At 36.7% G+C, this 13,706-nt stretch overlaps 1 protein-coding gene across 2 annotated transcripts in view; it reads left to right on the forward strand.

Moving 5' to 3' along the window:
* LOC144977223 (uncharacterized) overlaps positions 1-13,706 on the forward strand; it is a 67,022-nt gene that overhangs the window by 49,231 nt on the left and 4,085 nt on the right. For both annotated transcript variants that reach the window (XM_078922181.1, XM_078922180.1), the window contains exons 12-15: positions 1,116-1,170; positions 2,399-2,578; positions 5,727-5,855; positions 11,912-12,049. In XM_078922181.1, coding sequence (XP_078778307.1) covers positions 1,116-1,170; positions 2,399-2,578; positions 5,727-5,855; positions 11,912-12,049 — 502 coding nt within the window. The remainder of the gene's footprint in view (positions 1-1,115; positions 1,171-2,398; positions 2,579-5,726; positions 5,856-11,911; positions 12,050-13,706) is intronic.

Genomic DNA, 13,706 nt, shown 5'->3' on the forward strand with positions numbered 1-13,706 from the left:
AAAAAAATTTTTGTCACAGTTTTACATATGTTTTTTACTCATTTGTTCATTCATTCATCCATTCATTCTGCCATTCATTTAATCAACTATCAATTTATTCATATAAAACTTGTTCATTCTATAGTTATAATTCCTGGATTCTTTATTTATTCCAATATCCATTTATTTATCAAGACCAAATAACAATAGTCTGTCGATAGTAGTCATACCATAGAGCTTGAAATAAGAAATGGTGACTCCACCTTAAAGAAATCCAATTTTGATAAAGAAGATCTCAAAAATTATATACATGTCTCAAAACCTTTATTTTCTTTGACAAAATTGTACATAAACAAGTTTAATATTTCTTTCTTTCCTTCCTTCTTTCTTTTTTTTCTTTTCTTTATTTTTTTCCTTCTTCCGTTCTTTCTTGGTCGCAAAATTTATATTACTACTAAAGTTCTTGAACTTAACCTCCAGTCTTTTTTGTGGGGCTACGTGGTCTTGTGGTATGACACTCTCCTTTTGGGCCCTGGTTCATGTTTTGCCCTAGGTGGCGCAGAGTTGACTCCTTGAAATATCTCTACTTTAATTCACTCACCACACTCGGGTGTAAAATTTGTACCTGGCCAGTAACAACAAAAATTAATAGCGCCTCACTCGCATCATGTCTAGTCCTACATGTTAAGTGTTGCTGTAGGCTTGGACCTTCTTGTATAGTGCTTTGAGTACATTAAATGGATATTGCACTAATTAAAAGCACAAGTTTTTTTTTCAATATTCATCCCAAGGCTGACATTGAATCCTTTACTTTCCAACTGTGTTATGCAATAAAAAGCTGTCAACACATTGTTTAGAGTTTCTGACAGCTAAGTTGGAAAAGCATTTGACTTGGTAGTCCGGAAACCATTATTAGTCCTTGGACCAGTCAAGATTTTTTTAACCCCTCTGTTCACCCGGCATTGAGTGACTGCATCAGTTATACAGAAATTACTTTGTGTTGGACTAGCTTCTTATCCAAAGGGAAGCAAGCATATGTTACTATTTGTATAATACTACATATACCAGGATAAACTCTTGTTCAATAGCCTGATGGTTGTTCAAGATTAAGAGAATTGTTTACTTTAACATTACAGATGTGATGTTTGCGCTTACACTACAGGTGATCACAACTCTATGAGGAGACACAAGGTGATTTTATTTGCTGTATCTCTCTCTGCCTCTTCGTGTGTCTCTCCCTCTGTTGTGTGTGTGTGTGTGTTTGCGTGTCTTTCTCTTTTCCTCTTTATCTCTCTCTCTCTCTCTCTCTCTCTCTCTCTCTCTCTCTCTCTCTCTCTCTCTCTCTCTCTCTCTCTCTCTCTCTCTCTCTCTCTCTCTCTTTGTGTCTGTGTGTGTGTCTTTCTCTCCACCCCCCTCTCTCTCTTTGTATCTGTGTATCTCTCTTTCTTTGTACAGTGCACTCTCCCGATAACGACCTCTCCGAATAACGACATTCTCCCGATAACGACATTGGCCCCCGGTCCCGATTTTTTTACTATATGTTATTAGTAATAAAACTCTAAATAATGACATACTTTTTAGACCACTCTCCGGATAACGACATTGAGTTAGCAATAATCGGCTGTGACTTTGCTAGATACAAAAATAAAAATAGCTAAAATGTTGTTTCCGGTAAGTTTCATCACTTTGAGATCACTTTGTTATCGGCCAATGAAAACACACCTGTGTCTATTGTCATCGGTACAAAAGGGTGACGCGCATTGAATGAGTCAATCATCACATCGGGAAAATGACACACAAAAAACAACAGCAACAACAAAAACAAACAAACAAACAAACAAACAAAAAACAACAAAACTACACACACACACACACACACACACACTTCGTGTATTTTACATGTTTGGAAAGTCCGATCACTGATCACCCACTATGGTTGGTACATTAATGTACATTCTAAGGGTCTAACCACACCCCTTTTTCCGCCATCTTGAAATTTTCCGAATAACGACATGTTCCTGATAACGACATGCACCTCTGGTCCCGAGCCATGTCGTTATCGGGAGAGTGCACTGTATCTGTGTATCTCTCTCTCTCTGTCGCTGTGTGTGTGTGTCTTTCTCTTCCTCTCCACCCCTCTCTCTCTGTGTTTGTGTGTGTGTCTCTCTTTCTCTCTCTCTCTCTCTCTCTCTCTCTCTCTCTCTCTCTCTCTCTCTCTCTCTATCTATCTCTCTCTCTCTATCTCTGTGTGTACGCCTTTCTCTTTTTGCTGTGTGTGTGTCTCTTTCTCTTCCTATCCACCTCTCTCTCTCTCTCTCTCTCTCTCTCTCTCTCTCTCTCTCTCTCTTTCTCTCTCTCTCTCTCTCTTTTCCTCTCTTTTTCATTAACTTATCAATATTGTAATATTCTCTCTCAACAGATGCGACACACAGGAGAAAAACAGTACCGTTGTAGCATGTGTCCATACACCTGTATACAAAGCATTTCCCTTAAGCAGCATATCAAGAACAAGCACCCAGGACTTAGCACTGGCATATTTCAGTGCAGCAGGTGTCCTTTCAGGTCCATCAACCAGAACCATTTTGATAGTCACATGCTGGTAAGATGAGATACAATATAGCACACTGATCAAGTATGTAGACAGATGAATACTATCCTCAGTAATATCTCAGGCCGACCGAGTAGCCAGTTTATATGAAGAAGAAGATTGCAGGCTCATGTTGTGCAGACTTTGCATCAGATCTGTTGAGATGCCTAATCACTGGCTTGAACCCTTTGATCCAATTTAGGTTTTGATTTCACGACTTTATCACAACACCACAGAGACATGTTGGTTTGGTTGGGGGGGGGGGGGGGGGGGGGGGGTACTTTAGTTTTTTTTTTTTTTTTTAAAGTTTGTATTGGTTAAGATAAATTTTAAGGAATATTGATTTTCATGATTGATCTTACATCTTTTTTCAAACTGGTCTATGGAATTTCTGTACTAAAGAATTTTCACCCTTTATTGCATTGCATAACCTGGTCCAACAATAATTTCTTTTATTATCTGAATATAAACACAGACCTATTCTCGATATGGAAATTTTAGAAGGATCTCTAGATCTTGATGTCACAGCAAGGTAAAGATCTAACAGACAACAGCAGAAAAACTGATTTTACTTTCAACGAAGTATAATGTTTTCAGTTGATGGTGATGGATAAAATTAGATTACGGTATAGACAAATCTAGAATACCAACTTTACATGTTGTAATTACAACCAGAAGACGTTACTCTTTATTAAAAATTGTTGTACAAAGTAGAATCAGTCACAGCATTGTGAGTCATCATATTAACAGTTTGTAAGTAGTGTAAAATTAATAACAATAATTAATGAATACACTACACAAAGGCGCAGAAATGTGCAACTTATTTTAACTACAATGCGAAAACATGCTATGGTGAATATACTATTTTATGCCTTGTTCATCTTTGGTCAATGGTACTTTCAAACCACCAAATTTCGCTTAAAGTTATTTGTGTATGAATATATTTGGTACCATTGAACGCACAATTAAATTTCCTATAACATGATTTGTAATTTAATTTGCTTTAATTTGTACTTCTTGCCATGTAGAGTAAATCAAAATCGCAACATTACTTTTGAGCATTACTGCATAAAGCGCATTATTGAACATTATGTAGAGTCGTTCCAGCCCCTGCCATCCGCTAAGAGACTTATCATGCCTTACGAGCACAAGGGAAATAATCTGTCCAAAACAAGCACTAAGCACCATCAATAATACTGTTTTCAAAAAGCAATGTCATAAAACCTGGAGACATGGTGGTAGGTTTGGAGTGTTAACTGACTTTTTCCTGGCAAGAAATATTATCAATGCTTTAGTGGTGTTAGGTATGTCATATATTTTTCCCCTACCGACCACATTCTTCTCTGTCGTTCCCCTACCAACCAAGCCCAATCTGACCAGTAACGGAACATTATTTTGATGCACTACAATTTGATATAAAGCTCAAATGAATAACAAGAGAGGCTGTAAATATCATCGTAAATATACAGTAAATAAGACTGCATCGTTTATTCATTCAAAAAAAAAAAAAATTTAATGAAAAAACATAAGATAAACAATTCAGCTTAAAATTCTCACATGAGGCACTTTACAATGTCTCCCTGACAAGGAAACATTAAGATGGTAACAATGATGAGAATTAATCCACATAAATGAAAGAATCAGCTTAAAAATTTAACCCATTGCCGCCCAAATCGCCCGTAATCGCCCGCTAAAAAAACATCTCAAAACGTCCAAATCGCCCGATATCGCCCGCCAGGTACCCAGCATCTTTGAACCTGTAAACTAAAAACGTGTGTAGAACCACTTCTTTTTATTTAGAAAACGAAAGTAGAGAAAGAGTGAAAGTGAAACTAGAAATTTCCCGATCGTTTTTATCTCAATTCGTTTGTCTGCTGTGATTTTTGAGTTTGTGACTATTCCGATCGTTTATCTCAATTCGTTTGTCTGCTGTGATTTTTTGAAGTTTGTCGACCAAATCGGTTGTGGTAACGTCCTTTTTTTTTTTTTTTTGCTGGAATGGCGTTTTAATTCCTCAATTCTCGGGCGTGATCAACGTTTTTTAAGGGATAGTGATGATGATAGTACTCATTCAGACACTGAATCAGACATTGAGGTTGAGTTGGATGCGCATTTTGATGACATTGACAATGGGTTTCATGTGTTTTAATATTATTACATATTTTTCAACTTTAACATTTTTTTTTCAAATCAAAATATGAATCAATAGTCCAAAACAATACATCAAATTAAAGGCCATTCATTCTTCTTTCCAAAACAGCTTTTATTTTGTTTCTAGCATGCCTCACATTCTTGCAATTAATTTTTTAATGAAGTGTACTATGACATTTGGAAGAGTTATCTCCCCTCGCATGGTCTGTGAGAGACATTTTTTCAGATTATGCCCGGGCAGCAATGGGTTAACTCAAACAGGAGCGAAGATAAAGCAGCTTCTCATGTCAAGCATTAAATCCGTTAAAAAAGTAGGAATTATTCTCTTCCTTTCATTTTACAACTAACTCAGACCTGGGACCATAAATGAGTGTACTCTCTCAAATAATTGGGATTTTTTTTTTTTGTACCATAAAATAAGGTCCTGCTTATTTTATTATAAATGACTTGGGGGAAAAAATGACATGATTTGGCTAGTCAATTGACGTGTCATATCTGTGTTGTGTTTGTTAATCCATATGTTAGTCCTGTTGGTCTATTTTCACATGTTCATAAAGTTCAGACAATTTTTTCACCAGCCATTTACAGGCCTGATTTAATCTTCTGTATCTGTGTCCTGTTCTGTGAATACCAATTGGACTTTGATGCAGCAACCTTTGTTTTAAGCAGTTGCGGAATTCTTGTAGTGATGGCAAAGGTATTGAGGTGGTTCATGTCATCGATAGTTTAGAGTGATAAAAACTGCCAGTTATGTTCTGTCGTTGAGATGGATACCTATTTTGAAAAACTCTCATTGTTTCTGACATGTTTTTCAATTTTGTTGGTTTAATTGTCTCCGAAGGTTTTCGTTTGCTATGTTAAAAATATTTTTGTGGCAGTATTGGTTGAATTTCTTCACCATTTTGAACATAATTGTTAAGCAGAGGTTTCTATGTGATTCTGGCAGATCTTAGTTTTATAAACAGTCTTTTTTTATACAGCCCTGTGTTCTTCTATTTTTTCTTAACAGGAGCACAAGAAAGGTCTAATTCCAGACATCACCGTGGCCCTCAAAGTGAATGAAATCAAGCCCAAAAAGTTTTCACAGAAACAACTGGCGGGCAATTCCAAGCAGAGAGGAGTAGGCATTCAAAACACGGTTTGTTACTGCTGTCTTTCTAAAACAAATATTCCCAATCTTCATTCGTTCATTTGGCTTGCTCATTCAAAAATTTGAAATTGATCTGGTTGTACAAATTAAAGTGTATTTCATAGCCTAGGCTGGTGTTTCTGTTCAATGTTGGGCAAAGCTAGTAATAAATAGAATAATCCATAAATGGTGAGTAGGTGTTAGGAGGATATATCTATCACAACTGATGAATAGATTTGTATATTCATACTGATGAATAGACTTGGACTTTTTACTTTTATCAATTTTGCTTAGTTTTTCTCTTGATTTGAATAGGGTTTTTCACCGATCCTCAATTGTACTATCTCTTCTATCATGTCCCTGTTCTGTCTTTTGCAAACAGGGAAATATTCTAATAGATTTATCTGTAAAATGATATTTTTTCCCCTGTAAATCATCACTCCAACCAATGTGTATGTATGTATGTATATATATATGTATGTATGTATGTATGTATGTATGTATGTATGTATGTATGTATGTATGTATGTATGTAGGCCTATGTATGTATGTATGTACGTAAGAATGTGTGTGTTGTGTATGTCTGTATATAAATTTAAACATTATTTATCAAGCCACAGTTACACGACCAGACACACCAAAACAAGAAACATACATTGGCCTCACCGAGGGTTCATTCAAAACCAGATACAACCTGCATAAATCTTCCTTCAGAAACATACACAAACGACATTCTACTACACTAAACCAACACATTTGGAACATCAAAGAAAAAACATACAACACAGCATCACATGGAAAATCATCTCCAGAGCACAGTCGTACTCCCCCTCTTCTAAGATTTGCAACCTCTGCTTAGAAGAGAAATTCTTCATCATCACACAACCGAACATGGCAAAACTCAACAGAAGAAACGAACTAACATCCTCATGCAGACATAGAAACAAACACCGTTTATGTAATTACAAACCTCCAGAAACATGAATCTAGAAAAATACGAAAACACAACAATCTACTTTCACTTCCACTTCCACATTGCATGCAACTTCAAACCACCATAATAGTCTCGACACCAAAACATCACAGGAAATATGAAACAACACACAATCATAAACAACAATAACGATTACACACACTTCCCGTAGATTGTCATAGACATGAAACAGTACTCAAGAAGTTAAACAATAATAATTATACTTGAAATGTTTATAAATAGCTCCTTTTATCAGAAAGTTGAGCACTATTATTTCATGGTTTTTGCTTTTATAATTTATACATTTGCTCCAGTTCTACTGTCCTGTTGAGCACTTTATTTCAACCAGAAATGAACCTCGTAAGTACTAATTTTGAAAACTTGACAAAGAACATCCCGATCCCAACAAGCAAACAATACCTAAAATCTCTAATCAACAAAACTGAACAATTTATAAGAAACACCAGATGGCAAGCTTTTTTCTACCTAAACCTTGACCAAACGGTTAAAAATAAAGAAACTTTTGGATTTAGATCTACCAGACCAGCCCCATCCATACCTGCACTACGAGAATGACAGACATCATCCGAAACATAAAAGTCAGACAAATCAACGACGCCTTCCAAAACAAACTAAAACAAGACATACGATCAATACATCAAGTCGCCGCTGACAAAACCACAAATTTCTACAAGCTCACTCCTAAGGAACACATACATTTACTTGACAAAAATATACAAGCAGAGTACAAGAAACAAACACCATCTACGACACCTGACATTACAGCAAAAGACAAAAGCATCGCCGAAAACCTACAGCTGAGTGACAGAATAGACACCACAGCAAAATCTAACACCTTCATCACTATCAAAGACCATAAATCAAACTTTCGTAACAACGTACAATGCCATCTCATAAACCCATGCAGATCACAAATCGGAAAAATAAGTAAACAGATTTTAGACAGAATCAACACCAAAATCGTCAAGGAAACCGAATTCAACCATTGGAGAAACACCGCTGAGGTTATCAACTGGTACCGAAACACAGAAAACAAACAACGACAAAATGCAATCATCTTTGATATCTGTAATTTCTACCCTTCAATCACCAAAACCCTACTCCTCAAAGCACTACAATTCACGACAACCTTTGACAACCAACATCACCGAAGAAGAAATCCATAATATTCTGCACTCGAAGAATACATCACTATACAATATTAGAATAGCATGGACAAAAAGATCAACAAACTTTGACGTCACCATGGGAAGCTACGACGGAGCAGAAACATGCGAGCTCGTCAAGACTATATCTACTTTCCCAAATGCAAAATCTTGATATAAACATTGGACTATAGAGGGACGACAGGCTCGCATTGTGCAATAAAACACCAAGACAGAGAGAATTAATAAAGAAAAAAAATATGCAAACTCTTCCAGGACAACAATCTGAAAATTACAGTCGAAGCCAACAAAAAAACATTTGACTTCCTGGACATAACCATCAACCTAAACGACGGCACCTATCAACCATTTTCAAAACCCAACATCCTATTGTACGTCCATAGACATAGCAATCATCCTCCGTCTATAATAAAAAACATCCCAGAGAGCATTGACAAACGACTATCTAACAACTCTACAAACAACATGTTCAACGATGCAATCCCACCATACACAAACGCACTACAAAAAAGTGGATATAACTACTAAATGTGATGAAGAGACCATTACCACCATAACAAAAAAACGACATATAACATGGTTCAACCCAACCTACAGCAAGAATGTGACAACTTCTGTTGGTAACAAATTCTTCAATCTACTACAAAAATGCTTCCCTCCCGGTCACGTTCTACACCCAATCATGAACAAAAACACCATCAAAATAGGATACACCTGCATGCCAAAATTACAAAACATTATTTCCTCCAACAATAAACGAAAACTATCACAGCCAGCTCAGCCCAGCAACAACCTAGAGAAAAAATGCAACTGCAGGACCCAGGCAACATGCCCACTAAACAGCAATTGCCTATCTCAAAATGTTATTTATCAAGCCACAGTTAGACGACCAGACACACCAAAACAAGAAACATACATTGGCTTCACTGAGTGTTCATTCAAAACCAGATACAACCTGCATAAATCTTCCTTCAGAAACATACACAAACGACATTCTACTACACTAAGCGAACACATTTGGAACCTCAAAGAAAAAAACATACAACACAGCATCACATGGAAAATCATCTCCAGAGCACAGTCGTACTCCCCCTCTTCTAAGATTTGCAACCTCTCCTTAGAAGAAAAATTCTTCATCATCACACAACCGAACATGGCAACACTCAACAGAGGAAACGAACTAACATCCTCTTGCAGACATAGAAACAAACACCTTTTATGTAATTACAAACCTCCATAAATATGAATCTAGAAAACTACAAAACACAACAATCTACTTTCACTTCCACTTCCACATTGCATGCAACTTCAAACCACCATAATAGTCTCGACCACCAAAACATCACAGGAAGTATAAAACAACACACAATCATAAACAACAAGAACGATTACACACACTTCCCGTAGATTGTCATAGACATGAAACAGTACTGTAGAAGTTAAACAATAATAGTTATACTCGAAATGTTTATATATATAATATATATATATTATCCATCATGGCTTTTACTCTTGAGCATGTTGCCGGTCAGCTGTCTCCACATATCACGATCCTCTACGACATGCATTAAGTCTGTGTTGCTTTTAAAATCACTTTTGGCCATTCTTTGAATATTTAAATATGTCATTCTCTGTCTTCCTCTAGCTCTCTCACACTTCCCGTAGATTGTCATAGACATGAAACAGTACTGTAGAAGTTAAACAATAATAGTTATACTCGAAATGTTTATATATATAATATATATATATATTATCCATCATGGCTTTTACTCTTGAGCATGTTGCCGGTCAGCTGTCTCCACATATCACGATCCTCTACGACATGCATTAAGTCTGTGTTGCTTTTAAAATCACTTTTGGCCATTCTTTGAATATTTAAATATGTCATTCTCTGTCTTCCTCTAGCTCTCTTTCCTTCGATCATCCCAGATGTTACCAACTTTTCTATCCTGTCTCTTCTCCACACATGTCCCAGAAACCGTGACTGCCTCTTTCTGATGGTATCTATCAATATTCTTCCTTTTCTCACCTTTGCCAAAACTTCCTTGTTCGTATACTTGTCTGTCCATAATAACCTCAACATTCTTCTTTACATCCACATCTCAAATGCCTCTAACCTCCTAGTCCTAGTATATTCTTTGTCAAGCATCTACTTTTCACAACCGTATAAAAGGGTACTTATAACATAATTTTCCACTACTTTCATTTTGGTCTTCAACTTTATGTTGTTGTTTGACACAACTGGTCGCATTTTATGAAACAAATTTTTTGCTTTTGCTATTCTTTGTTTTTTATCCTCAATGTCACGTGTGTCGTGGGTCGTGGGTAATGATGCCTAAATATTTAAATTTCTTTACTTGTTTCACAGACTCTTCTTGACAAGTGGAAGGTTGTGTTGTTGTCATTTTTTGAGACCACCATGTATTTGGTTTTCCTAACATTTAGTTTCAGGCCCTCTTTTCACTTTTGCTCACCAGTATATCTAAAATTTTCTGCTTTTTTTTCTGGAGAGTATGCCATCCGAGTACCATCGTCTGTGTTTATGTTATTCCTATTCTGCCCTTTGAATATAATTTCACTATATATGTTAAGAAGGTCCAGTGGCAAGATGCAAATTGTCTTACTCCCAATGTTTCGTTATCAAGTTTGATTCCAGCATAAGATCTTTAACAATTCAAAGATCTATACTTTCTACTCAGCATTTGCACTCTGCTATAGCGTCGGAGAATACTGTGTCCCTGTTTGGACAAGAAGCCCCCACACGAAACTTCTCGACATCAAACTCCGAGAATCCATGCATATAATAACAGGATGCCTCAAATCAACACCAACCCCTTAGAAGCAACCCAAAAAGTAGCCCACAAACTGAATGACCTCACCTCAGTTACCCCATTAAAAACCATCATGAATGAAGCTCCTAGAACATCACAACTCAAATCCAGAAAGCCCTTCTACCACTCAGAACTGAAAAACTTTGATATTCGTGAAGCCTGGAGGGAATATTGGACAAATACCATGCACGAGGGATTTATGTCAGGCTTCAGGAATGACGATGGAAAAAAGTGGGTCACCTCAAACCGACTACTGACAAGCCATGGCAGGACTGCTGCTAACAGGCATCGATGGGTCTGAGGGAGTCAGCCGACTATTCCCACTGTCAAGTAATGCCAGAGACAGCAGACCACATAATCTTTCGAGGTTGTCCTCAACTGATGTGATGAATTTATAGACTGGCTGGAGACTTCCAGTGTGGAGATGTAGCCATTTGTTACTACTACTACTACTACTACTACTACTACTACTACTACTACTACTGTTTACTCTGATCTTTTCTAATATTTTGAAGAGCGTTTCATGTTGTACTGAACCAAAAGCTATGGTAAATCTGAAAAATTGCTCACTTCATGACTGCCACTTAAATGAGACGATTTGTCAGGAACCGAGCCATGTCACTAAACTATTATTATTATCATTATTATTATTATTATTATTATTATTATTATTATTATTATTATTATTATTATTATTATTATTATTATTATTATTATTATTACCATCATTATTATTATCATATCTTAATTATTATTTTCTGTTTTTGTTGATGGTTAGTGAAATGTTTCTTTCCACATCTTAGATTAAACTAGATGGCTACTGGTTGTTAACTGTCCTACCCATGTTCTAGTTCTACTTTCAACATTTCAATTTTTGTTTTCTTTGAGCAAAAATTAAATCCCCCCCCCCCCCCCTCCTTGTGCCTCCACTTACTTCCTTCCCACATATTTCCTTACTTTAATAACAATAAAACTAGGTTGTTATTTTCAGGGTGAAATGACGAGACAACATGGCAAATTCTGAAATATAAAAAGAAAAGCGACCTATTTTCTTTTATTAATCTCTGTTTTCAGATGGAGTCGTTGTTCAGGAAACATCCTCAATTTCACACTATTATCCCCGGTGACATGACTAGTGGCCCAACAACCTTGGAGACAATCACAGTGGGGCCGTCAGCAGGGGACTTGCAGACAGATGTATTTAATATGCAGGTTTGTTTCATTCTCCATTTCTCAATGTATGTAGAGTTTTGTATTGATTGCAATCTTCATCCAATGATTTTCATTCAATGTGACAATATTCAAACGCCCTAGCCCCACCTTAGTTTAGTTACTGCCAACAGTTTTTTAAAATCCAAATTTATCCAATGCTTATGCTCTAATGGCTTTGCAAGGAGTCATAAACAAAAAGCAAAACTGATCAAGATGACATATGCAGTCTAATGTTTTTTTTCTCATTTCTTGTCAACGCTGTAACCTGTCAGGTGCTCATTTTACACCTAGTTTGATAAAACAATCAAGTTAAGATCCTTTCTAAGGACACTCATGCAATGAGTCAAACCTTCCATTTAGAGATCGCAAGCCAAGTATTGTACCATTAGATTACAAAGCTAATTTCCATTACTAAAATAATATTGATACAAAAATTATTCTTGACTTTAATTGGTTTGTGCAAGAGAAGTAAGTAATGATGGAATAGTGAGCATGAACCATTCGCCACTCACAGAGCATTTTAATCGTTTCTGTTTGTCAATCTTTTTTTTTTTAACATGGTATTTTTATTTTCATGTTTTTGTATTTTCTCAGAAATGTTCTGCTGTTTTTGCCGTGTCAAACATATTCCTGTTATAAGGGCTCAGGCACTAAGTGGTAGATCTGTGGAAAAATCGTCATTATTTCTTGTGTCATATTTTGACACCTGTACTCAATTGCAGAAAAATACTCAGAATATCATGGACTGAAAAACAAACAAACAAAGAAGTCCTGAGAAGGATCGGAATAAAATCACCAATTCTTCTTCAAACTGTAAAGAAATTGAAACTAAACTATTTTGGCCACACGACTCGCCACGAATCATTAGAAAAGCACATTCTGCAGACAAGGGTAGACGGCAAGAGAGGAAGAGGTAGACCAACAAGAAGCTGGGAACAAGATATATGTGAATGGCTGGGAATGACAGCAACTCAAGCAAGTAGACTGGCGGAAAACCGTAATCTGTTTCGCAAGAAAGTTCGGGAAGCAACGTCCTACGCAGGATCAGCTGACTAATAGATAGATAGATAGACTCAATTGCATGAATTTTGGTGACACTCCCATTTTCATGACGTCAGGCTAGACATACTGGCACCGGATGTCAAAAGTGACAGAAGACCAGTGGTGGTCTTTGATGAGTTGATGGTTGAAAGGGAAACGGATGGGGCTAATGTTTTGGTTTTGGTTTTTTTTCTTCTATGTAGCTGTAGCGTGATGATGGTACAGTTGTCGAACAATAGGTGCATTAAAAAAAAAATACAACTTCCTTCTACTTCTAATTAAAAAAGAAAAATCAATACATCAACTATTCTAGTAGAGTAGAGTAGAGTAGAGTCTCTCTCTCTCTCTCTCTCTCTCTCTCTCTCTCTCTCTCTCTCTCCCTCCCTCTCTCTCTCTTCCCCTCCCTCTCTCTTCTCTCTCTTCTCTCTCTCTCTCTCTCTCTCTCTCTCTCTCTCTCTCTCTCTCTCTCTCTCTCTCCTCTCTCACTCTCTCACTCTCTCCTCCTCTCTCTCTCTCTCTCTCTCTCTCTCTCTCTCTCATTCTCTCTCTCTCTCTCTCTCTCTCTCTCTCATGTACAAAAAGGGGTTAACTTAATCATTTATGATAAGAACTCATT

This window comes from Berghia stephanieae, chromosome 7 (genome assembly GCF_034508935.2).
Source record: "Berghia stephanieae isolate SIO BIC M18660-M18661 chromosome 7, UCSD_Bste_1.3, whole genome shotgun sequence".
Classification (NCBI taxonomy): Eukaryota; Metazoa; Mollusca; class Gastropoda; order Nudibranchia; family Aeolidiidae; genus Berghia; species Berghia stephanieae.